The 22,501-nt window shown below is 53.7% G+C and overlaps 2 protein-coding genes across 4 annotated transcripts; one reads left to right on the top strand and one right to left on the bottom strand.

Moving 5' to 3' along the window:
- Positions 1 to 212: 212 nt before the first annotated feature.
- znf276 (zinc finger protein 276) lies at positions 213 to 7,296 on the top strand. The gene is made up of 11 exons (XM_023827329.2): positions 213 to 979; positions 1,261 to 1,561; positions 1,649 to 1,695; positions 1,811 to 2,212; positions 2,652 to 2,733; positions 2,838 to 2,918; positions 3,270 to 3,386; positions 3,822 to 3,897; positions 3,989 to 4,106; positions 4,198 to 4,297; positions 4,865 to 7,296. Exons 1-11 carry the CDS (start codon positions 715 to 717, stop codon positions 5,103 to 5,105), a joined length of 1,830 nt encoding a protein of 609 aa, XP_023683097.1. The 5' UTR covers positions 213 to 714; the 3' UTR covers positions 5,106 to 7,296.
- On the bottom strand, positions 5,428 to 21,688 carry LOC111851846 (Fanconi anemia group A protein). 3 transcript variants are annotated; one of them, XM_072698568.1, is made up of 42 exons: positions 20,186 to 21,684; positions 19,752 to 19,858; positions 19,509 to 19,623; positions 19,180 to 19,322; positions 18,952 to 19,047; positions 18,765 to 18,835; positions 18,540 to 18,631; positions 17,836 to 17,928; positions 17,693 to 17,756; positions 17,468 to 17,580; positions 17,070 to 17,146; positions 16,835 to 16,976; positions 16,617 to 16,750; positions 16,432 to 16,542; positions 16,202 to 16,297; positions 15,242 to 15,301; positions 14,917 to 15,005; positions 14,067 to 14,127; positions 13,917 to 13,966; positions 13,635 to 13,711; positions 13,434 to 13,541; positions 13,081 to 13,214; positions 12,886 to 12,959; positions 12,319 to 12,418; positions 11,034 to 11,221; positions 10,707 to 10,800; positions 9,958 to 10,152; positions 9,609 to 9,682; positions 9,384 to 9,512; positions 9,141 to 9,204; positions 8,890 to 9,053; positions 8,680 to 8,785; positions 8,503 to 8,562; positions 8,174 to 8,278; positions 7,965 to 8,077; positions 7,533 to 7,683; positions 6,813 to 6,875; positions 6,626 to 6,728; positions 6,464 to 6,539; positions 6,249 to 6,381; positions 6,067 to 6,159; positions 5,428 to 5,843 (listed from the first exon to the last, which is right to left on the bottom strand). In XM_072698568.1, the coding sequence occupies exons 1-42, from the start codon at positions 20,247 to 20,249 to the stop codon at positions 5,733 to 5,735; spliced, it is 4,293 nt and encodes a 1,430-aa protein (XP_072554669.1). In that variant the 5' UTR covers positions 20,250 to 21,684; the 3' UTR covers positions 5,428 to 5,732. The 3 variants fall into 3 exon arrangements, with proteins under 3 accessions (XP_072554669.1, XP_072554667.1, XP_072554668.1); XM_072698566.1 differs by having other exon boundaries at positions 7,965 to 8,278; positions 20,186 to 21,688; XM_072698567.1 differs by having other exon boundaries at positions 7,965 to 8,278; positions 18,765 to 18,832; positions 20,186 to 21,687.
- Positions 21,689 to 22,501: the final 813 nt, after the last annotated feature.

Genomic DNA, 22,501 nt, shown 5'->3' with positions numbered 1-22,501 from the left:
ATAAACAATTTTTCTAAGTTAAATAAGTTTATGTGTTTTAAGAATATCTGCTTAAAATGTAAAAAGTGCCCCTTCTGTATAAAACCTTATACAAAGTCGAGTTCCTTTAAAATTATATAATTTAATTACTGCAGGAGGCAGGAGACCTATCCTAATTACTTTTGGAAAAAATGTTCGTTTTAAAATAAGTTTATCGTAATAAATTCTTCGTTTCCTAACAACCCATGTAGACCTCCTGATCGCAGCCGCACGCTCTTCAGCATGTAGTTTCCCGATGACACTACAGGTGGCGCTGTGGCTACATGCGCCACTCTCGTCATGCGGAGGCCGCTCATGGCGCCTCTGCTTCTCTCCTCTGTTTTCCTCTCTACAAAAGCCCTTCCGGATACACTTGTTTACTTTCAGACATGTCCCTTTTCGAAGCATTTCAGTTGTGATTTCTTGTTAATTATTTCAAATAAACATCCACTTTAAGTTAAAAGCCAGATCATCTTATTATTCGAATTGAATTGCAATGCATTGCACCTTATTAACCGGTCTTATGTGATTTCGTTGCCATTTTAGCCATTTTGACAAATCACAAGCAGGTCGATTTTTAAACTTTTTTGCGCCGCTTTTGAGCGTTTACGGGACACGCATCCAGCCGCTGAAGTTAACGGAGAGGAGCCCGCTGTCACTACACGTTGCTCCGTTATTTCCTGGACCGCGTCTGTAATGAAAAGGGACCGACGCGGGCGGCTTGCTGCTAGGTCACCACCGACAAGTCATGCCCAGGCAGCCGGGGCCGATAAGCGACCCGGGCGGCGAGGAAGACCGAGGGCGACCGTGGAAAAGGGCACTTCCGAAGAGGGGCTTGAGGCGAGCCGCAGGAGCGGCGGTCCCGTGGAAGCCGCTGAAGGGGGGCGGCTGAAGGCGATGGCGGTACCCGCTTTGGCAGCTAGAGCCGGCGACCGCACTGAAAACGGATCCCACCACACGAGTAAGTGGATTAGCTACGGTTTACCAGCGTTGAGCTGCGCACAACTTATTTATCCTTAAAGCTTCCCGCATGCTTTATAGCGCATTGCCTGTAGTCCGGATAGATAGCTTGAGCTTTAATTAGAGGGATTTAATTGCATTAGCAGCTTTTGCAGATTGTATACAACCTGCACTAGGTCGTCTATCAGCAAAGCTGTAAAATGTGAAAGAAACTGCAGTAAGCCGAGGTGTGATGATGAGGTTTCATGGCTGATGGCGCGCTGTCTTTGTGGATCTGATCAGGTTCGGGTCGGCTCAGCACCGAGTTCTGCCGCCTGTGTCACGGCAAGTTTTCCCCGCGGAGCCTGCGATACGCATTTGGCCAGCCCCAGGGGCGCCCGGTGGAAGAGAAGAGGGAGAAGTCGGCGCTGTTCTGCGCAGACTTTCAGCACCTGGTGGGGGTGCCGGTGAGCCGCGACCCGCTGCTCTCACAGTTTGTCTGTAAGAGCTGCCATGCGCAGTTCTACAAGTGCCACAGCATCCTGCTCGCCTTCCTCCGGAGGGTCAACCTGTCGCCATCGTCGTGTGACAGCACAGGGGACTGGTGAGACTAGCCGTGGGGCAAAGGTCAGCTTCAGTGTTCGTGTTTTGCTGCGACGGACCCTGCTTTTTAAACTTTCTCTCTTTTCAGGGGTAATTCTATGTGCTCGAAGTTGGTAGATGATGCCCTTTTGTCTGGTACGTGTATGATATATATATATATATATACATTTTGTCCTGGGATATAAACTGATCAGCGTGACCAATTTTTCCCTTTTCTCATCCTCTTATCAATGCTCCCACCTCTCTCCAGCATCCCCAATTACCTCTTCACCCCAGTGTCTCCACAAACTGGTGTCTTGGGCCCACCAGCATGCAGAAGGGTGCAGGTCCTGCCCCAGCCTGCAGGAGGTCCTGCAGGGGCAGTACCAGGGCATGGTGAGGGCAGTGTGGGGGTGTGTAGAGGGACACCGCTATGTGGTGGAAGCCCACATGTACCCAGGCTCCAGCCCCAGGAAAACAGCCACATCACTGCAGCCGGAGAGGGAGGAAGAGACCTGGAGGAGCGGGGCCCTCAAACCTGGGGTGGTCCTCACAGCCGCCGGCCTACCCGAGGGAATGCCTAAAGCCCCGCCCAGCCCGGCCACGGCACCTCTGAACCAGAGTCCCGGCCTGAAGCCCATGCTGAGCTTTGACACTATAGATGCCACAGAGGGTGAGTGAGAGGCTCAACACGATGTTCCCCAACCCAGTCCTGAGACCCCCACACAGTCCACGTTTTTGCTTCCTCCCAGCTCTCAGCCAATGACACTGGATACCGGATATGGGTGCTATGAGAGTTGGGAGTGAACAAAAATGTGGACTGTCTGGAGGGTCTCTGAGGACTGGGATGGGAAGCGCTGGCTTAGCAGACCACAGCAGGCCATGGAGGAACTGTACCAGGGTCACATTCACAGAGCATAAACGCAGAGCAGGGGTGCTTTTAAGGTGGAGGTCAGATCCCGGCCATTTGAAGAAGTTTAGGTGCTTCAAATGCATCGTCAGACTGAGGGGCTGCTTTTACCTACCAGCGGGATATTGTGGGCTCCTGAAGCAGGTGGGTTCTTTTCTGTGGTTTGCTGATTTCTTCATTCACTCCTCCCTGTGGTCTTCAGGACTGGTGCAGAGTGAGGAAATGGCCACGCCCATTGCAACCGAGCCTCTGGACATAGTGGGGGACAGCGACCTCTCTGACAGGTGAGAAGGACAACAGTCTGGCCATGGACCAGACTCTTGAATCTCAGCTGTAGATGGCCGTTCATCATTGGGCTGCGTGGTGAGATGTTTTCACGTGTCCTCAGGGACTTTTCAAGCGAGGAGGATGAGGAGAGGAGGAAGAGCGGCTCGTCGGATGAGCTGTTTGAACCGTACCCCGGAAAGCGGTGAGGAGCGCCAATGAGGTCCCATAAGCTGCTTCCAAAAACACGAAGCTGGGAGTAACAGGAGCACAATCGCGCCGCAGGATTATGTTGAATGCGGCAGCCTGGTGCTCGATTTTCAGATTTATAGGTGAGCCAGCTTCAGCTGGCTGCATCCAGAGTGTTAAACGTTTTTAAACATACCCGTGTGTGAAATGCCAACTAACTGCAGAACTGTAAAATCCTAGGGGCGACCTGAGCGATCGTGCCAGGAGCAGTGTGCCAGTGTTTCATTTTGCGATTAAGTATGATGTGGAAAAGAGGAGGGGGTGGGCTTTGGTTCATCCTGTTCTATCGGTCTGTCTGTCTGCCTAGAGGAGTGGTTTCCTCAAAGAAAGGCCCCAACCGGGAGCCCAAGATGCCCCTTGAGCCGAAAGCAAGGAAGAAGCCAGGGCCCAAGCCAGGCTGGAAGAAGATGATCAAGACTGAAAGGTAGTGAGCCAGCTGTCTGGGGGAGGGGCTTCAACAGCAGGAGGGGTTGGGAGGGGCCTCGGAGTGAGAGGGAGGGGCCTCATCAGCAGGAGGGGTTGGGAGGGGCCTCATCAGCAGGAGGGGCCTTGGAGTGAGAGGGAGGGGCTTCAACAGCAGGAGGGGTTGGGAGGGGCCTCATCAGCAGGAGGGGTTGGGAGGGGCCTTGGAGTGAGAGGGAGGGGCCTCGGAGTGAGAGGGAGGGGCCTTGGAGTGAGAGGGAGGGGCCTTATCAGCAGGAGGGGATGGGAGGGGCCTCAGAGTGGGAAGAGGGGCTTCATCAGCAGGAGGGGCTTCATCAGCAGGAGGGGATGGGAGGGGCCTCATGGAGTGGGAGGGAGGGGCCACAATACAGGAGGATGGTAGGCGATACGTCAGTTTGTCCTGTGTCCGTTTCAGAGAGGAGCTGCCCACCATTTACAAGTGCCCCCACCAAGGCTGCACAGCAGTGTACCGCGGCGCCGACGGCATGAAGGTGAGGCAAGCGGACGGACGGCAAGGCCAGCCCCGCCCTCTCTGGCCTCCCATTTAGACGCGTGTGTGTAACCAGTCTCTCCCGGGAACAGAAGCACATCAAGGAGCACCATGAGGAGGTCCGGGAGCGGCCCTGCCCCCACCCCGGCTGCAACAAGGTGTTCATGATCGACCGCTACCTTCAGCGGCACGTCAAGCTGATCCACACGGGTGAGGGCCGCGGAGACGGAGCCAAGCGTCGGGGTCGGGGCTCACAGGCTGCCATCTGCTTATTCTGAACCGATGCCCCCTTTTCCCGCAGAGGTGAGGAACTACATCTGCGACCAATGCGGACAGACGTTCAAACAGAGGAAGCACCTTTCTGTCCACCAGATGCGACACTCCGGAGCGAAGCCGCTGCAGTAAGTATGAGATCGCTGCGTGTGTGGGGTCTGTTGTAATGCAGGACAGCAATGCTGCGTCGTCACATCGGCACCTGCAATGCAAAGGGCCGTGTGGCTCAGCAGGTTAGAACTCTGTGTCTGATCAGAAAGTAGCTGGTTTGAAACCCAGGCTTTCCTCTGTGGGCCCTTGACCTCCAGTTGCACCAAGAACTGTCTGACCCTGATTTAAAAAAAAAAAATGTCACTTTGGATAAGAGTCTGCTAAAGTGTACAAATGTAAATAATGCATTTTGGGATTTTTACACCCTGATTTGGGCACGAATGCTGTTAAAATGCTTTAGAGCCCTGCCTGTGCTATAGCACAAAGGGCTGCATTTGTAAAGAGGCTGAGCGTCACACACTGTCCAGTCCACGTAAGAATACATGTGGCCCTGTGCAGAGGGAAAAGGCCCAATTCAGAAGTTATTGAAGCGGGAGCTGAGAACTGGCATGCAGGAGTGGAAGTTCTCCAGAGGGCACTGTAGGGGGCGTGGGGGAGCCCGGCACGCAGTCCTCTCAGCAGGCCGCGCTCTGTCCCTCGCCCAGGTGTGAGGTGTGCGGGTTCCAGTGCCGCCAGCGCGCCTCCCTCAAATACCACATGACGAAGCACAAGGCGGAGGAGGAGCTGGAGTTCGCCTGCGAGCTGTGCGGCAAGCGCTTCGAGAAGGCGCACAACCTCAACGTGCACATGTCCATGGTGCACCCGCTGAAGCACAGCGGCGGGCCCGAGCCGCCCCCGGCCCCTGTGCCGCTGCCCGACTGCAAGGATGCACCCACTCCCCTGTGACCGTGGACCTCCACGCTAACGGCTAATGCCAGGACTGCTAAGCGAAGAGGTGCATCATGGGACACGTGGTCTTATTTTTTAAGCTCCACCCACAGAGGGCTCAAGTTGAGGCCTGGATGTTTTCAGTGTCATTTGTACAGTCGTGTATATAGTTTCTATTTTTGCTGTCTTAGGAGCTGTTTCGATGCTGGTGGGCTCGGTTTGCCCGCCTGTTCTGCTCTCCGTGTTTTAAACATACCGTTGTTAAAATGGAAGGAGTTAATGAAATGGCGAACCTGAAGTGGCGGTGTGCCCATGATGGATGAGGCTATGGCAGCGTGCATGTACAGCTGGTTTTTTAATGGCGGTGTCTTAACAGAACCATCTCAAATGTAGCAGCGAGGTTTGTGTGGTCTGTGTGAACCACCCAGGGTGGTCCTGATGCCAACAGAAGGTACCATCTCAACCATAATTTTGCTCTACTTTATACAGCCCATAAACTGCCGAGAGGTTGCGGCATGACTGCTGGGCCGTGCCCCCCCCCCTACGTCCCCCGCTCTTCGGGCCGCCCTGGTACAGAAACCACTGATATAGTCAATGTCGCCACGGTGGGCAGAGCAGTGATGGGGGTTCAGGCTGTGCCCACACTCACAAGTAGTCCAGGTCGCCATAGAGAGGGTCGCTATGGCGATGGTAGAGCAGGTGCGAGGACAAGGCGGCGGCTACCTCCGGGTCCATCTCCCCACAGGCTGCCTCCAACTGGGAGTGGGGAGAGGAAGGTGTCAGTCAGGGGTGGAGTCACATGGGCACAGCTGATTGGCCCCCTCCAGTTTCAGTCACTGAGACTGGCTAATGATCATTGGCTAATGATAAGTTTAGCCCCTAGAAACATGATCTCAGTAGCAGGCAATTGTGATGAACCCGCCTGTCTGTTTTACGTCTAATTCCGAGCAGTTAAAGGCGATGAGGCCGGGCCTCGCACCTGGGCCTGCGAGGAGCTGCTCTGCACGCTGCTCTGCGAGATGATCTTCAGCAGGACCTGCTTGGCCTCCGCCACAGCCTGCAGTGGGGGGGGCTGTCAAACAGAAACACACGCTGCAGAGTGCGGCTGGAGGCACACGGACAGGCCTCAGGCTGCGAGCCGGCCCAGATGGGGGCAGTCACCTGTCCGGGGGAGGGAATCAGGCCGTCTAGGAAGAGCTTGGTCAGGGCGGAATAGGAGCGCAGCGCCGTAAGAAGAAAGCCCGGGCTCCTGGTCACCTTTCCCAAAACATCTGTGTCCAAGTGGGACACCAGGCTGAGGAGAACGTCATGTCAACATCTCTGCGACCAGACGTGATTTCCGTAACACTCGGGAGATGATCGTCTATGAGCCTTACCTGTAGAAAGCCAAAGGCATCAGTCTGATGTTCCTGTCTGTCGTCGTCATGGACACAGCCTGATATTCACGCTGTTCTTTTAAAGTAGCGATAAATACTATGAGCTGCAGGGCTGTGGGACACAGGCAGGGCATAGGAGGAGCGGGCCGGGGGACTTGGTACCTGCAGCGGGTGACTTAAATAGCAGCAGCCAATCGGGGGAGTCCGCCAAGTAGCTGAGAACCTCCAGACAGGCCTCCTGAAGTCGCCTGGCACGGTCTGTCTCCTGAGACACAGCCCCACAGATTCCAACGTAAAACACAGCGGGTTGAAAAATGGCTCGAGTCCGAGCGGCGGGGTGAGAACGTACCGGGGGCTGGATGAGGATGGAAAGCAGGTCCATCACGCAGAAGAAGAGCAGGAAGACCAGCAGCTGTGGGCAACAGTGTACAGTGACATGGCTCACAGTGAGCAGCTGGGACATCAGCACACTGAATCTGCGATTTTGATTTGCTCTAACAAATCAGTGTTTTTGGGAGGGCGGTGACTAGCTTGAGGATTAAAGATGGGCCAGTAACCTGCAGGCTGTTTAGGGCCAGCCCAAACCTTTTCCAGGCCCTAAGAAAAATGCTAATGACCTAAGTTCTCATTTGTCATCTTCCTTCTCCTAACAGGCTAATCAGATGAGGGCCCCCTAGTGGCCGCTGGGCTCTAAGCAGCTGCTTAGTTCACTTATGCTTTGGGCTGGTCCTCATCTCTCCCCCCAACAAACTATTCAATGTGAGCTCTCCAGCTGCAGGAATGTGGGGGGGGAAATACATCTCTGAATAAAACTGTCAGCTAAGCAATTAAAAGAGAGTGAGAGCTCATTAGCAGCAGAATTGCAGGGCTCGACAGTCTGTTTAGGGAACTCAAAAAGGCCTGCTTTCCCAGAATGCTCAGCATGGACCTACACTGGGGACAGGTACAGGCAAAAGGCATAAACGGATAGAAATCCCACTCATTAAGTGACATCTTCACAGTGCAGTGCCTCCCTCTGGTTGCATAAGGAATGACATGAAAGTTTGTGCCATTTGCTGGGGCTCCTCACCGGCCTGCGCTGCTCTTGCAGTTTCTCCAGCCGCCCCAGGGTGGTCCTGATCCCCCAGTCTCCGCCCTGCCCCCTCCCCACATGGTGCAAGCAAGCAGCCAGAAGCAGCGGCTCTGCCATTGGGGGGGGCACCACCTCCCCTCTAACTGTACTGCAGAGAGAGGAACGTATACAAAATTATAATCCTGCACTGCAGGTGATCACCAGACAGGGCAGGCTGACCAATCAGATGTGTGGGTCTGTCAGCTGGAGGAACCATGTGACCGTCAGAAAAGGGTAGAGTGCAGATGGACCAATTAAATGTGTCATCTGCAGTACCATGTCACATTTGATGGGGCAGGATGCCGTTTGACCAATCAGGTGTGTGGGTGTGTCAGGTGCAGGTACCATGTGACCGCCAGGTGGTGCAGGGTGCTGCTTCAGGTGAGATACCTGCAGGCCCAGTTGTAACAGTCGGCCAGACGCTGTATTTCCTGTGGCAGTCGGCTTCCTGTTAGCCGGGTCCACAGAGACGTCAGGATGGAGCCCAGCGGTGACCACCAACCCTGCCACACACACACACACTTTCCAGTTAAAACCATTACAAATTGGCGGTACGGGGTTGGAGCTAGTGGGGAAATGGAGCAAACCAGGGTCCGTACCCCTGCAGACACCAGAAGCAACGGGCACTGCTGAGGAAGCTGGGACAGGAGGTCGTCTACAGCATGGCTCGGGTGCTTACAGCGCAGGCTGGTGTACAGCACCCCCTGCAGGGACGGAGGGAGTACAACACGTGACAGGCGTTCCCAAACAGCGCATGCGTTCATCACACACACACACACACACAACAGCAAAGGTATGGGTCAGTAAATACAGAGGACCGTTAATGCAAGTCCTGTTTTTCACCGGGTCATTTCCTGCTGAAACGCCAATCCGTAGTTGCGTTTAAGATCCGCTGGGACTGGAGAATGCAGACAGAGAAGCTAATCACCTTGAAGAAATGCGCCGTGAGGGTGTAAGGGAGCCGGCCAACCGAATCGCACATGTTCCTCTGGGAGGAGAGGCAGACACAGAGTCAGACAAACACCGAGCACCAGCTGAGAAGGGGGTCTTTCCCATCGATAGCAAGACAACCTTAGCAGTCGGGAGGGGAGAGCTGAATTCTCACGTGTGCGTGGTTCACATGCTCCATGAAGGCCTTGCAGTCCAGAGACGTCCTGCCCTGCCGGGTTCTCACTGTCACTAAAGCCGTGACAGGAAGCGCAACCACGACCCTGCGAGACAGGCACAACGCAGGGGTGCTCAGCCGCACCGCTGATCAGCCGTAACATGCACAGAGGAGAGAGGGAACAGGCTGCCCATCCCCTTCCCCACATACCTCCCCCAGTTGTGGAGAGTACGCTCCAGGTCCAGCTGGCTGCTTAGAGCTTGGGGGTCAGAGGTCGCCGAGCACCTCTGAGAAACCAAATCCAGCAGGAAGATCCCGCTGTCGTCCTCGGATTCGGAGGACGGAGGAGTCAGCTCCAGCTCTCCCATGAACTCCTGCGGGAGGTGGGGGGGTATCGTCAACACGAGAGTTCTGCGCATGGGCAGCTCGATTAACGGGGCCCAGCTGTCTAACCGCAGCACCTGCAGCCTGGAGACGATATCTGGGAGACAGGTGTCCGTGTCTGGGATCCGGCTCCCCTGCCGTCTGCAAGCGGACAGGACAGGGACATCAGCAGGGGACACGGAGGGGACATCGGCGAGGGACAGGGACGACGTCCTTCAGATGCGCTCTGTCAGCGCCGTGGGGGCCGGGGAGCCCATACTCGGTACACAGTGTCATCACTGACCCCGAGCGAGCGAGCGAGCGCAGATCAGCACACCCACCCGCTGTGCAGGTCCAGCACGGACCGCAGAATCTGGGAACAGGCCCGGTGGGGGTCACCATCGCAGCCACCTTGCTCCGGGGGGGCCGGTAGGTAGTGCTGCTGACACACCCACTGCTGGTATTCTATCCTGTCACACACACACACCAGTGTGTCAATTGTGTTTTATACCAAGCGTGAGAGCATGTGATGACTGCTGTGGCGGGGGCAGGAGCGCGTGACGCACCTCTCCAGATCTGTCAGGGCATCTCTGCTCCTCCGCACCCCCAGCTCCGCGTCCAGCCACTCGGAAAATGACAGCTGGCGATGCAGACGTTATGCATCTAATGAACACGCACATCCTACCTGGTCTGCTGTGTACTTAAAGGGTTAATCATATTCAAAAACATACCAAATGGACACATGGGGGGGGGGAATCCCCACATAGACACAGAATCAGCATTTAAACACAAACATGACTGTTAAGGCCTTGCAGCAGATTTGAAACTCAGCATTAATGGATTCCTGACAAGTAGCATCTGTTAAGGCATTAAACTCCCCCCCCCCCCCCCAATACACACACACAGCGCCCCCACCTGGCAGCCAGGAAGCATCCACAGGGCATGAACGCGGGGCTCCCTCCACAGCCGCCACATCAGACTCTCCCAGGATGCTGTGGGGTCTGTGATGGTCCTCCATGCAGCCTGCCCTGCCTCATCGGCCACCTCGACCCCCCCGACTAGGGGGTCCACCCTCGCTCCAGGCAGCAGGCGGGGGAGCAGGTACACCAGCTGTAAACACACACACACACACACACGCTCAGTCTCTGCTGCGCCACATCAGCGCTCTGTCGACACCTGGCTCTGACAGTATTAAACCCAACACCAACCCGGAGGTCAGGGACACAGGAGGGCGCTCCCGTTATCCTGACAGAGCATTACAGACATTCAGCGAGCAGGAAGCGTGCAGCACAGCAGTGGGTCAGGACGTCATCGGAAGGTCGCCAGTTCGAATCCCATGCTCGGCAGGGTGAGCACACCGTCGGACCCCTGAGCGCGGCCCTTAACCCCCAACTGCTCCAGGGACTATCTGACCTTGCTTTCACGTGGCTTTGGGTGTAAAATGGCTGCTAAATAAATGGAGTGTAAATGTAACATCTCCCTCCTTCCGCTCGTGTATCATGCAGTAAGTGCTGCTTTTCCAGGTCTGGCTCAGCACTCATTCGGTTGCTATCCTGAGAGCTGCTTCTGCTGACACGCATGTACACACACACGCAACCAACCTCCCCCACCCCCCCCCCCCCCCCCCACCCCACCCCACCCCCCGGCACTCCAGAGTCTCACACCTTCTTCCACAAGCTGGCGGGGAAGCCCTCCTGCAGGTTCTCGGCCGGCAGGGCGAAGCGACACAGGGCGTAGCACACGGACGCCGCGCAGAACCTGTCGGGGAGGAGGGGGTTAGCGGTCAGACGTCCATCAGGGGCCGGTCGCGGTCAGCAGCTGTGTGCAGGATTACACAGGCTGTGATCTGGTGTCGTATGGGATCTATGGGCTTCGACCGCAAACCCAGCATCACTCGCCTACACAGGGGGCAGCGTACGGGAGCACGGCTTCGCTCTCAGTTAACGTGAACAGTGGGTAACCGTGTAGACCCCCCCCCCCCCCATCCCCACCTGAGGGCGAAGGCCATTTCCGGGGCAGTGCTGCAAGGCAGGGAGGCGCCCAGGGCTTCGGAGAAAGGCACAGGGTAGGGGGGCCAGCCGGGCCCAGGTACAGCCAAGGGACAGCGGGCTCTGGACTCGTGTAGGTGCACGAGGAACGCGGCGAGACCCAGAACGTGTGCGGCTCCCAGCGTCGCCCCCTACAGGCGGAAGAGAAGCCCACACGTAAATTCTCCTTCAGCTTTTTTTTTTTTTTTTTTTTTTTTTTTATCTCGAAAAAAATATATACAAAATGTTAGTCACAATGATTAATGCTCATGGTCTTGGGGCCACTGTTTTACTGGTGAGTGCATCTTTAGCCTTATTTCTGTGTAGCTGGTAACCCTTGCAAGTGATATTTATTGGTAAAAAAATCAGAAAACTATAAACTGTAGTAGACTGTGACAGCCACAAGGCGGTGATGACAGCCACACTCCCCTGGGACCCGCCTGCGACAAAGTAACTCAAAGAGACCAAGGAATTTAACCTTCTGTATTCCGTCAGATCGCGCTGACATGCCAGCTGATTGAAGAGCCGCCGCTATTCCTTAAAACAATCGCTTCAGCTGCCCATTGGCCATAAAAGTAGCTCAGAGCCTGGGGATGGAGGGCGGAGGGTGGGGGGGGTCACGGCGCCCTCAGAGGGTGGGCAGGGGGGGGGTGCGACAGCAGGCTCTCATTAAGCGAAGGGTGGGGGGATACAGGGTCCTTAGAGGGCGGGGGGGACGGACAGCAGGCCCCCAAAAGGTATGTGCACATAGTCTGCCTGAGAGTCCAGGCATACTGAGGATGGATGGATGGATACTGTTCTGAAGGAAACTGCAGGTTTACAATACATGCATTTACACACAGTAAACAGTAAGAGTGCAAAAAATGTCAAGGAAAGTATTGCACGGAATTCCGTTCTAATGGCTCAGCAATATATAGTATTGCGCAGTGGGTACTGCACAGTGGGTACTGCACAGTGGGTACTACACAGTGGGTACTGCACAGTGAACAAATGCATGTTCACATGACCTAAGCCGTTCTGGCGCAATGGGGAAGCTGGTCTGGTCGCCCCAACCCCGCTGCCCCTGGGTGACTCGCTGTAAATAACAGCTGAAGGTAAAAACCACCTTATGAACGATCTTACATAGATATTCTTAAACCCTCAATCCTAGACCTGTGAGAGCAACTAACTTCACATCACCCACCACAGGACGGTGGAACGAGCCCCTGCGGAGGGTCACAGAGCGGACAGCGATCGCGGCGGGAATCACCTGCTCGCAGATCAGGCCCCAAAGGCGCTGCAGGAGACTCGCCGCCAGCTTCCTGTGTCCCAGTAACATCTGGACAAAACGGCTGGCCCACGGGCCCTGCCTGGGTCGGGGGGGGGGGGGGGGGGGGTTAGGAAAGGCGTGACCCGAGTGGGACGGGGACTCGGTGGTGGCAGCTGATGTTCAAGAACGACATCGACATTAAACAACAAGAACTTTCTTATGACTGTTTTTTTTTAGTTTGGGAACCAGGGGCAGATTAACTTCTCTGGGGGCCCTAGGCTGACAGGTAAGGGCCCCCCATGCGAAGCTGAAAGAGGAACAGGGGATTCATGCAATAAAATCGGCCTACCCTGGAAGGTTCTGGTAGTAAAATCTGCCAGATTTAATAAGTTTAACCATAAAATTTTTCCCAAGATAGGGTGGAGCCAATTTTGTCAGGCGGGGCCCCTGATTTTTTCCTGGGGCCCGTGGGTAGCCTATGCATTAATCTGCTTCGGTTTGGGAATGAGATATTAAAAAGGAGCACGTGGAGTGAAGCTCGTTTTGCCTGCATGATGTTCCCCTCACCTGTCTGGGGGCCGCAGCCTTGAGGCGTCCATCAAACTTTGGCAGAAGCCCCTCAGCATCACGTCAGCGATCCGCTGACAGCGGGAAGCAGGAGAGACAAAGGAGGTGAGAGAGAGACGAGGCCAGAGACGAAGAGGCGGCGAAAGACGGAACGGGGCAGAGGAAACCGTCGGGGGTGTGACGGGCGTGGCCCACCTGGTGCTCCGGGTCCGGGGAAGCCGGGGAGTCCGGATGGAGGCACAGCGTCACCTGGACCGCTGTCTCGTCAGGCCGTTCGGGAATCAGGAGCGCCAAGGATTCGGAAATCCGGGCGAGCTGAGCCAACACTTCTGGGAGGAGGGGAAGGAGAGACCATCACTGGGTTAGGAGTCCACTGGCTGTCACACTGACGCTCGTTAACACTGTAACAATGCAGCCGTTTTGCCCAAAATTAATTTTGAAAGCAGGTGGAAAGTGTGCGGTTGACCGCTCATGGGTCCGTAAGCTGGTGAGAAGTGCTTTCACCACCCAGCCTCCAGGTGGCGCCCTGGCTCCTCCACTCTCCTCACCCTCCTCCGTCCCAGGTGCTGACAGCAGGATCCCCAGCTCCTGGAGTTCTGCCTGCAGTCTCTCCTGGGGCTCCAGATCCTTCAGCACCTCCAGGCCTGCACCTCCACCTGCAGGGACAAGGGTTCGAGTGTGGGTCTCGCATACACACACACACACATACACACACATACACACACATATACACACACACACACACATACCGTGTTCCCGCCTTAGCCTCTCCCTCTCGCAGGACTGGGTGTAGGCACTGTACAGTGATGCTGGGATCTTCTCCGCCCTGCAACATGATAGCTGTTCATCACCAATATGAAAAACAGGCCTCATTCCTCCATCCATCCATTTAAAGCAACTGCTTAAAATAAACAATACGGTGATGTAGTTATTGTGTGTGTGTGTGTGTGTGTGTGTGTGTGTGTGTGTGTGTGTGTGTGTGTGTGTGTGTGTGTGTGCGCGCGAGGTTGAGAGGCAGGTTCTCAGCACACCTCCTCAGGGACTCGATGAAGGACATCTGGGAGTCAGAGCTATCAGGAAGCTGAGGGAATGGGAAGGAGGAGAGTCTGTAACATCCTGCATCAATGACACCCAGCTGCCCCGCGCCACACGCCCCATAGGGGCAGATCGGCACGGCTTACCGCACGCGGCATCAGCAGGGCTGGCAGGAAGCGGGTCAGGAAGTACTGCCTCCTGAAGATGCTGCAGATGGAAGGGGGGGGGGAGGTGTCAGCTCACAGGAAGCACCAAGGGGGAGGGCATCCCGAAATAGCCTGGGGGACCCATTATAGGTAGAAACAGGGCATAGAACTCTCATTTTCTTTGCCTAGATGACGCATTTATTGATAAGGGATTTTTTCTACCTACAAATACAACTTAGGCTCCTTTACATTCAAGGGTACAGTGGCCGGCCTGAGTTTCAAACCGAAAACCTACAGGATACCTAACCACTACCTCACAAGTTCAGGTACACCTATAGCTCAGATTATAGATGGCGCAGGTTAGGACATTGTGACTGTCACCAGACGGTTGCAGGTTCAAATCCCAGGGTCAGCAGAGTGATGTCACCGCTGGGCCCCTGGGCATGGCCCTCGGCCCCAAAGGCCCCAGGTACTGGTTGGCTCAGCTCCCTGATCCTCACTTGTGCATCGCTTTGGACAAAAGCACCTGGTGTATTATGTAAGTGTACCAATGGCTCGGGTAATATCACTTGGTAAATCCCGTTACTATGTAGGAGCTTAATATGCAGCTCAGGAAGCACCTGACTGAAGAGCCCCCCCCCCTCCCCCCCGCAACCAGTGACCCCCTCCCCCCTCTGAAGGGATCCCCCCCCGGGCAGCGATCAGAAAGCCCCCCTCCCCCACAGTGCCTCTGGTCCCTCTCCAGCTGGCATGACAAAGTGCTGACCACCAGGTACAGATGCACCGCTAACGGAATCCCTCAGCCGGGATGGGGGGTGCGGGGGGGGTTCCTGGGATCGGCCCAAAGCACCTGGCCTCCATGACGGCGGCCGAGATCTTGCCGGTGCTCTCAAACAGCCGGATGGCCTTCTCCACGTCCTGGGGAGCCTGGCAGCCGGGCTGTGGGGACACACAGACGGGGGTGGGGTCACGCGCCACACTCACGCACTGCCCTGGCGGGGGGCGGGGGCGGCATGTAACCGAGCTCCCCCCGCCCTCTTAGAGACCCACACCTGCCGTGCCATGTCACTCGGCTACTGTCAGGACCATGTGGGTCTTCTGGAAGCCTCGTGGATCTTTGACTCCGTGAGGCACCTGAGCATGAGCTGAATCGGGCTTTCGGGGGGGCGGCTCACCTGCATTGGAACGTCAGCCCCAGACGAGTCCTCATACAACCCCATCTCATCCACGGAGACCTGGGAGAGGCAGAGGCGGTCAGCTGAGAGTGCAGCAGCCATGCCAGGCATATGCCGCTTTTGATTCTGTTTACATAAAACCATCTTATCTACCTTGTACTGATCCAGTCCTTTATCATACTCATAAAACTTGCGTTATATGTTTGCGCTGAGTTTACATATTTACAGCTCTGGAAAGAATTAAGGGACCACAGCAAAAATTTCAGTTTTGCTCATTTCTCAGTTTATGGGATGTGCCAGTGTAAGACACATTTCTGCTAACTCCAGGCTGGCTTCTCATTAATGAAGGGTTAGGGTTCGGGTTCCTTGCTTTGTGGGACTTCAGTTCTGCTTCCAGGAGCCTGGAACAAACTGTCCTAGCACTGCACTTCACACCACTTAATGTTTCCCATTCCTTTTGAAGGTCACTTGAGGTCACACTCTGATTTATGAGGCAATGTCGGATAAGTTGACGGTCGTCTTTGGCATAAGTCGCTTCTGCCCTCTATCTGGCCGGATTCTGGTTGTTCCCGCTGTCTCCTGCTTCACCTTGTTGTTGAGTAACTGCCGTCTTAGAAATTTTGAGCCTGGAAGCAGCCTGCCTTGCAGTGAGGCCTTCGGCCTGCAGAATTAGAATTAAACCAGGCTTTTAAAACTCAATATTATTAAAAAAAATCTGCGTATCAATTTTTTTCCAGAGCTGTATATTCATAATTCTATTTCATATGTATTGTCTTCTTGACTAATTGTTTAATTGTACATAATTCTGTGTTTATTTTGAGTTTATCTGCGGCCGGAAGGGCATGCAGGGTGTGGTTTTCACTGCGTGGTGTGAATGACCCTTTACTGAGCATAGGACAATAAATGCCTGCATCTAGAATCTGATCTGTAGGTAGGACGTTTGCGGGTTGGGGGGGGCACCTTCAGGTCAGCCAGCCGGGTCTTAGCGAGAGACACATACTCCTGCAAGAGAGTGCGGTGCTTCACCGGAACGTAGGGGGGGTGAAGAATGTGTACCTGAGGGGGTCGTGACCCAAAAAAGATAAAGAGAGAGTCAAGACCACAAATGTGTGAGGAGGGTAAGAGATAGGAATGGGGGTACTGGGGTGTCCTGAGGAGGAAGGGGAAGAAGGCAGAGAGGGTGAGGTCACCTTCAGGTACTGCGGCGGGTCGAAGGGCACGAGGTCCGACAGAAACTTCATCAGGAACACTACAGACTTTTTACTGTTGCCGTAGCAACCGCCGGCACTCCCGAAGGATGCCTGAAAGAGCGAGACAGCTGGCAGTGACACGGCCAGGGCGGGTGGATTTTACCGGAAGCGGGAGGGTGGCGCACCTTGAACCACTCGCCGTAGGAGGGGAAGACGGTGGGACCCTCCAGCGCCCCCTGGCGAGACAGCAGGAAAGCGGTGATCATGTTTTCCAGGTCGTAGCTTTCAAAGGCCACGTTCAGGAGTTGGGAGAGGAGCTCTGGAGGAGAGAGATGGTTTGGGTCACATGCTTTCTGTGTGTGTGTGTGTGTGTGTGTGTGTGTGCGTGTGTGTGTGTGTGTACCTGTGAGGGTACGTAGAGCCTGCGCGTCATACACCAACAGGGTGGACACAAAGGACAGCACATGCTGCCAGTTAACCTCATGGGTTTCTAGAACATTCCGCAGGTGACAAAGCAGCTCATCCACGCTGAAGGGCACCGCGAGCTGAAAAAGGGACGGGAGCAAGCAGGTCGGCGACGTCACTGACGGAGGTCCATCACCCAGCACAAGGAAGGAACAACCCCCCCACACACACACCTTACGGTACAAAGCTGTGAGAGGGCGGGGGGTCTTAGCGAAGGTCCACTCACTCTGGTTGGCTATGGCATCCGACACTAAGGAAGTGTGGAGGGAGTCTGGGTAAGCTGGAGAATGGGCTTCACACAAACAGCGTAAACATACTGTGTGGGTAGATGTAATTGCTTCAAACAGCAAACAGTGATGACCAAAAGGGTTCAGATTAAAAACCCCAGGGAGAGATTGAGTGTCGTACCCAAGGACGCAATAGCAAACCCTTCATCCCAAGTGGGTCATTAGGATCCTGGCTATAAACACAAATCTAAATGTAAAGAGGGCACCGTGTTGGGACATGGTCACTGCCACCGCAGACACCCAGAAATCCATAAGACGCATGATGATGTCACCAGACAGCTGACCTTTGAACTGCGGCTGGCAGGTGAGGACCTGAGTGAGGCAGCGCGTGAAGAAACGCCGCAGCACAGCGTCCGAGGGGGACGCCCGACCCAGCGTCAGGTCCAGCACCCAAACCCTGCAGGAAGGACGAGAGGAAGTGGTGCATCATCACCCTCCGGCCCTCTGCCGGAGATCAGGCGCTCACGCCTGATGGTCCCCCACCCCCCCGGGGAGTCGCCCCACATTACCAGGATCCAGCCGCTTCTGTCCCAGAGTGCAGATCTCCCCCCTGCTGCAAGCCGTCCAGCACCCCTGTGGAGCACATGGTCTTAGCGTGCTGGGAGAGGGCGGGGCAGCACCCACGATGGGAGGGGGGGTGAGGGGTACCCACATGACAGCATGTCGTCCAGCACCGCCACGCAGAGCTGGGAGGCGTCACCTGGGGGGTCCCGGAATCCGGCCTGCAGCAGAACTGACACCACGCCTGCGACATGGGAGGAGGGGGGACAGAGGCGGAACGTGAGGCATGAAGTCAGCAGTGGGGTCACCATGGAAACAAACACCCCTGTGCCAACCCTGTGCCACATTTGCACAGGTTGGCATCTTGGGGTGGGGGGGTGCAATTTTTAAAGATAACATATATAACAATTAATTAATTGGTGCAGTTGTGGGGAGGTGGAAGGCTTTAAAACTTCTCACATCTTTAGAAGGAATAATAATTAAAGACAAACCAGTAACCCAAGCCAGTACCAGCACAGACATGAAGCTGGTGCTGAGGTATCCAAGCAAGTAGGATATAGTGTGTGTGTGTGTGTGTGCGTGTGTGTGTGTACTGCAACGGCCTGACTTCCTGTGCAGGGAGTACCCTTGCCTCGTGCCCTAAGCTAGCCCCCACCCCCTCGGGAACCTCTCCAAGAATAGATGTTTTTTGTTCTCCTTTCCTTTTTAAAATTAACATAATTTCCCTGCTCACTGAGCACCGTGAATGGGAGTTACACCAAATCCCCTGAATGAAGGTGGCTGCTTAAAATAAACGTGAGACTAAACTTGGCGGGGAAGGGTCAGAGAGCAATGGCATTGTATGCTGCCCCCTACCTGCGAGGACTTGCTGCTGCGCTTCCTTATCCTCCTCCACTCCACACAGAGCCTTCAGCTCCGCTCCGAGCCATGCCACGCCTCCCTCCTCACTGGGGGCCCAATCAGAGACGCACGTCACTGCCTCGCCCACACTCCAGGCCTGGTCAATTAGTCGCCTGTGAATGTCACCTTCCATCTACATCCAGGCCACTGTGCCGTAAAAGGGCTTTGTGCGAGACTTACCTTTCCAGGATGTGCTCCAGGGTGACGACGTTTCCCGAGTGGAGAAGCCAGGCCACCTCCAGCGTGGGCTGCTTCCAACACGAGACACCAACACACACGCACAGAAAATGTACCACATTCATACGTGCACATGCAGCTCTGAGAGCTGCAAAGCGCTAAAACCCTATCACCAGTAGGAGGAACTCACCTGACACTTCCAGAGCTCGCGGCAGAAGATATGGGGGCTGAAGGCCCTTTGGGAGAGCAGCCCCTGAATGGAGCGCACCAGCGCCGAGAGCTCAGCCTGGATGGACAAGGAACCACGACCACTTAGCTGGAGTCACAGTCAGGAGAGACACCACACACAGCTCGCCATTTCAACCTTTATCTAGGTGGATATTTCTGCTTGAGAAGTTTAGGTGAGGGACTGACATACCCTCCGAATGGAGCTCAACAGCGCCCCCCTGGCACAACCTGCTGTACGTCCCATCAGATCTACCACTCTCTCTGTTGCCATCTTGGAGGAGACCACGCCCACTGGGACTCCCAGCTCCACGGCTTGCCTCTGCAGAGCATGCACTGGGAACGCATGTGCGAGCACACACACATATACAGGTTTGCAACTGTATCTTTGTGGGGACTCTCCATTCATTTCTATATAATATAGACCTAATCCAGGTGCACACACGCATGCACGCACACAACATTTTCTTCCCCAAGCAGTCCCATGTACAGGTGCTGAAGAACATAAGTGCCAGTATTAACCTATAAGAGAGTCTTCAAGGTCAGATGGAGGTCCGGCCCCAGAAAAGGGAGGAGCTCTCGGTGCAGGATTCTCCTCACAAAGGTCCGTCTGAGCCTCGGACACACTGGTGCTCCCCTAAAGTGGACAACAAGTCTCACTGAATAAACTCAGGTTTTCCCTTAACTGGGTTCAGAGTTACGACGTGAGCCATTTGGAGGCCTTCCTCCCCTCCACCTGCAGCTCCAGCCCACTCGCCCCCCTACCTCCAGAAGCAAAGCGGACAGGTTCTGGTGCCGGTCGAGCAGCTGGACCGCCGTTTCGCGCAGTTCGGCTTCGCTTTGATGTCTGGGTCTCTTCGCCTTATGGGCCGCTGAAGATCAGAAGCAGGTCAAAAGTACACGGTGTGAACGGCGTACTACAGAGCAGGCCAATGAATCTACAACTCACAGTAACTTCATTAATCAAATTAAAAACTTCAACGTCAGCCAAGCTTATGTGCCATAACTCAAGGACCAATTTTATAAACACAAATCCTCTCCTGCGTCAGCTTGTGTATTAAAGAGATGTGTGGGAATACGAACCCAAATCGTGAACCACAAAAAGGAAGAAGAATTTAGTTAAACATAAAGTGGAATTTCGCGGATTAGACGGTAAAAACAACTAAAGAAAAGAACTCATAATGGACATGCGTACTCACCAAGAAGATCCGAGAAAGACCGCCTGTGCCCGGACACAGAGATGCCAGACGCCTCCAAAGACATTATAACGCTTTGGTTAAGTCGGATAAGTTCGACAAGAATCACCACATTTTTCAAAACACACCCATAAATAAGCGGATCATTAGACTTTAACTACAAAATGAAATCCTTTAGCCATAAATAGGTTACTGTGCAGAAACACACACTACTAAGAAATATCAAGACAACCAAGTTGTCATCTGTATCGAAATTAGTCACTACATTATCTACAGGTCCTAAGGCAATTCATGCAGCGCTTTTCCACTTCCGAGTGCATTCGCGCTCTGTATCCTGATTGGCCGACGCTCTCTTTCACGCTGACCAATTGGATTATCTGCTCCGAACACGTTTGTATTGGGAGTGAAGAAAACATGACAACTTGTCTTGTTTTTCGCCAAAATACAAATACTTCTTCATTTTCATCATCTGAAATATTTGTGCCGTAATGTGTAAAAGTAGTTCAAAATAGTTATGGCAACATTATATTTAAATGCCACAATATTTCATTTTAAATTAAATGACAATATTAAAAATATTAATAAGCTTGAAAGTCATTTTTGGTTTTACAGCTGAGTGTATTAAAACGAGCAGCTCCGTATTAGAATAAGTTCTTGTGTCGAGCGCTGGGAAACATCTTCGATTTAGCTTTTGCCTAGATTTAACCATCATAAGAAAGCAGAGGTTTTGACCCCGCGTCTTATAAATCACACTTTCACAATCAATGCATGCAGTTAGGCTATTTGGTATCTCTAAATAGCCCACTGTGTATAAAAGTGCGAGCCCCTGTTGTGTGCCCTATGCTGCCTGGGATGGGCTCCAGGCCACCGGCTTCCGCGACCATGTCCGGGAACAGCGACTGGAAGAAGGATAGGAAATTTTGACAACAGAATGAGGGAGACGTGTGTGACAATGAGTCAGACAGTTCCGTTTTTAGGTACAGATCAGGCGGATGCAGGTCCGGGAAGGATGGCGCTCCACGCCGCTGGAAAACTTACGTAACCGTCTTATTTCGTTTAAGCAGCATGAATGCTGTTCAGATGAACTGCAAAACAAGAAATGTTTACTGCATATGCTCCAGGTTCACTCCGCGCTACTTCGTAGTTTAGCATAATTTAAATTAATGCTCAACCTATACACTCTCGGTATTATAAATATCCATGTACATAAATAGGCTTCTATATATATGGATGCTTATTTTCAAACCAGGCACACTTTTATCTGAAAAAATGTGGGTCTGAGGCTATACTTGCGTTTTCCTATAATATGCCACCGAGAAAAAAGCAACAGTGCTGACGGGATGGATCTAGGTATCAGAAAAAAACCCTAATTATAAAATACGTACTATTTTGGAATAGGAACACCACCCCAATCGAAACGTCTGACGGCAACCTTTGCGCTTATTGGCAGCATCTGAACAACGCAATTAGCTCCCTGACAGGGCGATGTCAAACACGTCGATGGGCATCTAATACTGTGCTTCCCCCAGCAGATAGAAGTGTCAGTAAGGTGTTGCAGTGAGTAATCAATCTGCTTAAGGTAAACACCACCAGCAGGTCCATTAAAACAATGTGAAACATAATTACGATGGTGATGACTGTACGTGATCGCCACTTGTTTACGGAAATCGATATGGGAGTTGACTGCTCTTTTTGCGCCAAGCGTTATATGCCGCGTCTGCATTCCAGTCGCTCCGTGTTTGGTCCTGTCCAAGGAGTACAAAAACGCGAGCAATAAAACTTATAACGAGGCACAGGGTAGAGAAACAGACACAAACAGTGGTGGGTGCCTAAATCCAGCAGATTAGACCTTTTATTAAGCCCTTGAAAGGACTAGGGCAGACATCAAATCACACATTGCAATGAAACACAGGGATGTGAGACACCAGACAGTAAGCTCTACACACAGTGGGTGATTTATACAATGGGTACACGCGAGGATTGGATAGTGTTCACGCATGACACAGGCAAGGGCACACACAACAATCGAGAACAAAAGAAGCATTCACAATAGTACAAACAAGGGGCTATTCACATTGTGTGGTGGTTCCTTACCACTGGTGTGCTGAGATCCCTTGCTGGTCTGTGACCAGTCAAGGTCCCGGGGAGCTCTTGCTCTCCCTCATCGCCGACGTCTCGAACGGGGGTCCAGTGGCCTGGTACGGGTGGCTTGAGGGGACACTGTACAGGTCTGGGGCGCTGTGACAGGACGGGGGTCCAGTGGACTTGAAGGTGTGGCTTGAGAGCACACTGCATTGGTCTGGGGGTTCTCAGAAGGAT

Source organism: Paramormyrops kingsleyae, chromosome 13 (genome assembly GCF_048594095.1).
Source record: "Paramormyrops kingsleyae isolate MSU_618 chromosome 13, PKINGS_0.4, whole genome shotgun sequence".
Classification (NCBI taxonomy): domain Eukaryota; kingdom Metazoa; phylum Chordata; class Actinopteri; order Osteoglossiformes; family Mormyridae; genus Paramormyrops; species Paramormyrops kingsleyae.
The sequence above is the reverse complement of the archived record's forward strand: the minus strand, read 5'-3'. Positions and strand labels throughout refer to the sequence as shown.

Bases quoted from the DNA above. Each gene is read 5' to 3' on its own strand.
- znf276 (XM_023827329.2), top strand. From the start codon at position 715: ATGAAAAGGGACCGACGCGGGCGGCTTGCTGCTAGGTCACCACCGACA. The intron at 3,387-3,821 runs GTAGTGAGCCAG...TGTCCGTTTCAG, and splicing joins AAGATGATCAAGACTGAAAG to AGAGGAGCTGCCCACCATTT. The intron at 4,107-4,197 runs GTGAGGGCCGCG...CTTTTCCCGCAG, and splicing joins CGTCAAGCTGATCCACACGG to AGGTGAGGAACTACATCTGC.
- LOC111851846 (XM_072698566.1), bottom strand. From the start codon at position 20,249: ATGTCTTTGGAGGCGTCTGGCATCTCTGTGTCCGGGCACAGGCGGTCT. The intron at 19,323-19,508 runs GTTAATACTGGC...ATGCGTTCCCAG, and splicing joins CCTTGAAGACTCTCTTATAG to TGCATGCTCTGCAGAGGCAA. The intron at 18,632-18,764 runs GTAAGTCTCGCA...TTGGGCCCCCAG, and splicing joins CTGGAGCACATCCTGGAAAG to TGAGGAGGGAGGCGTGGCAT.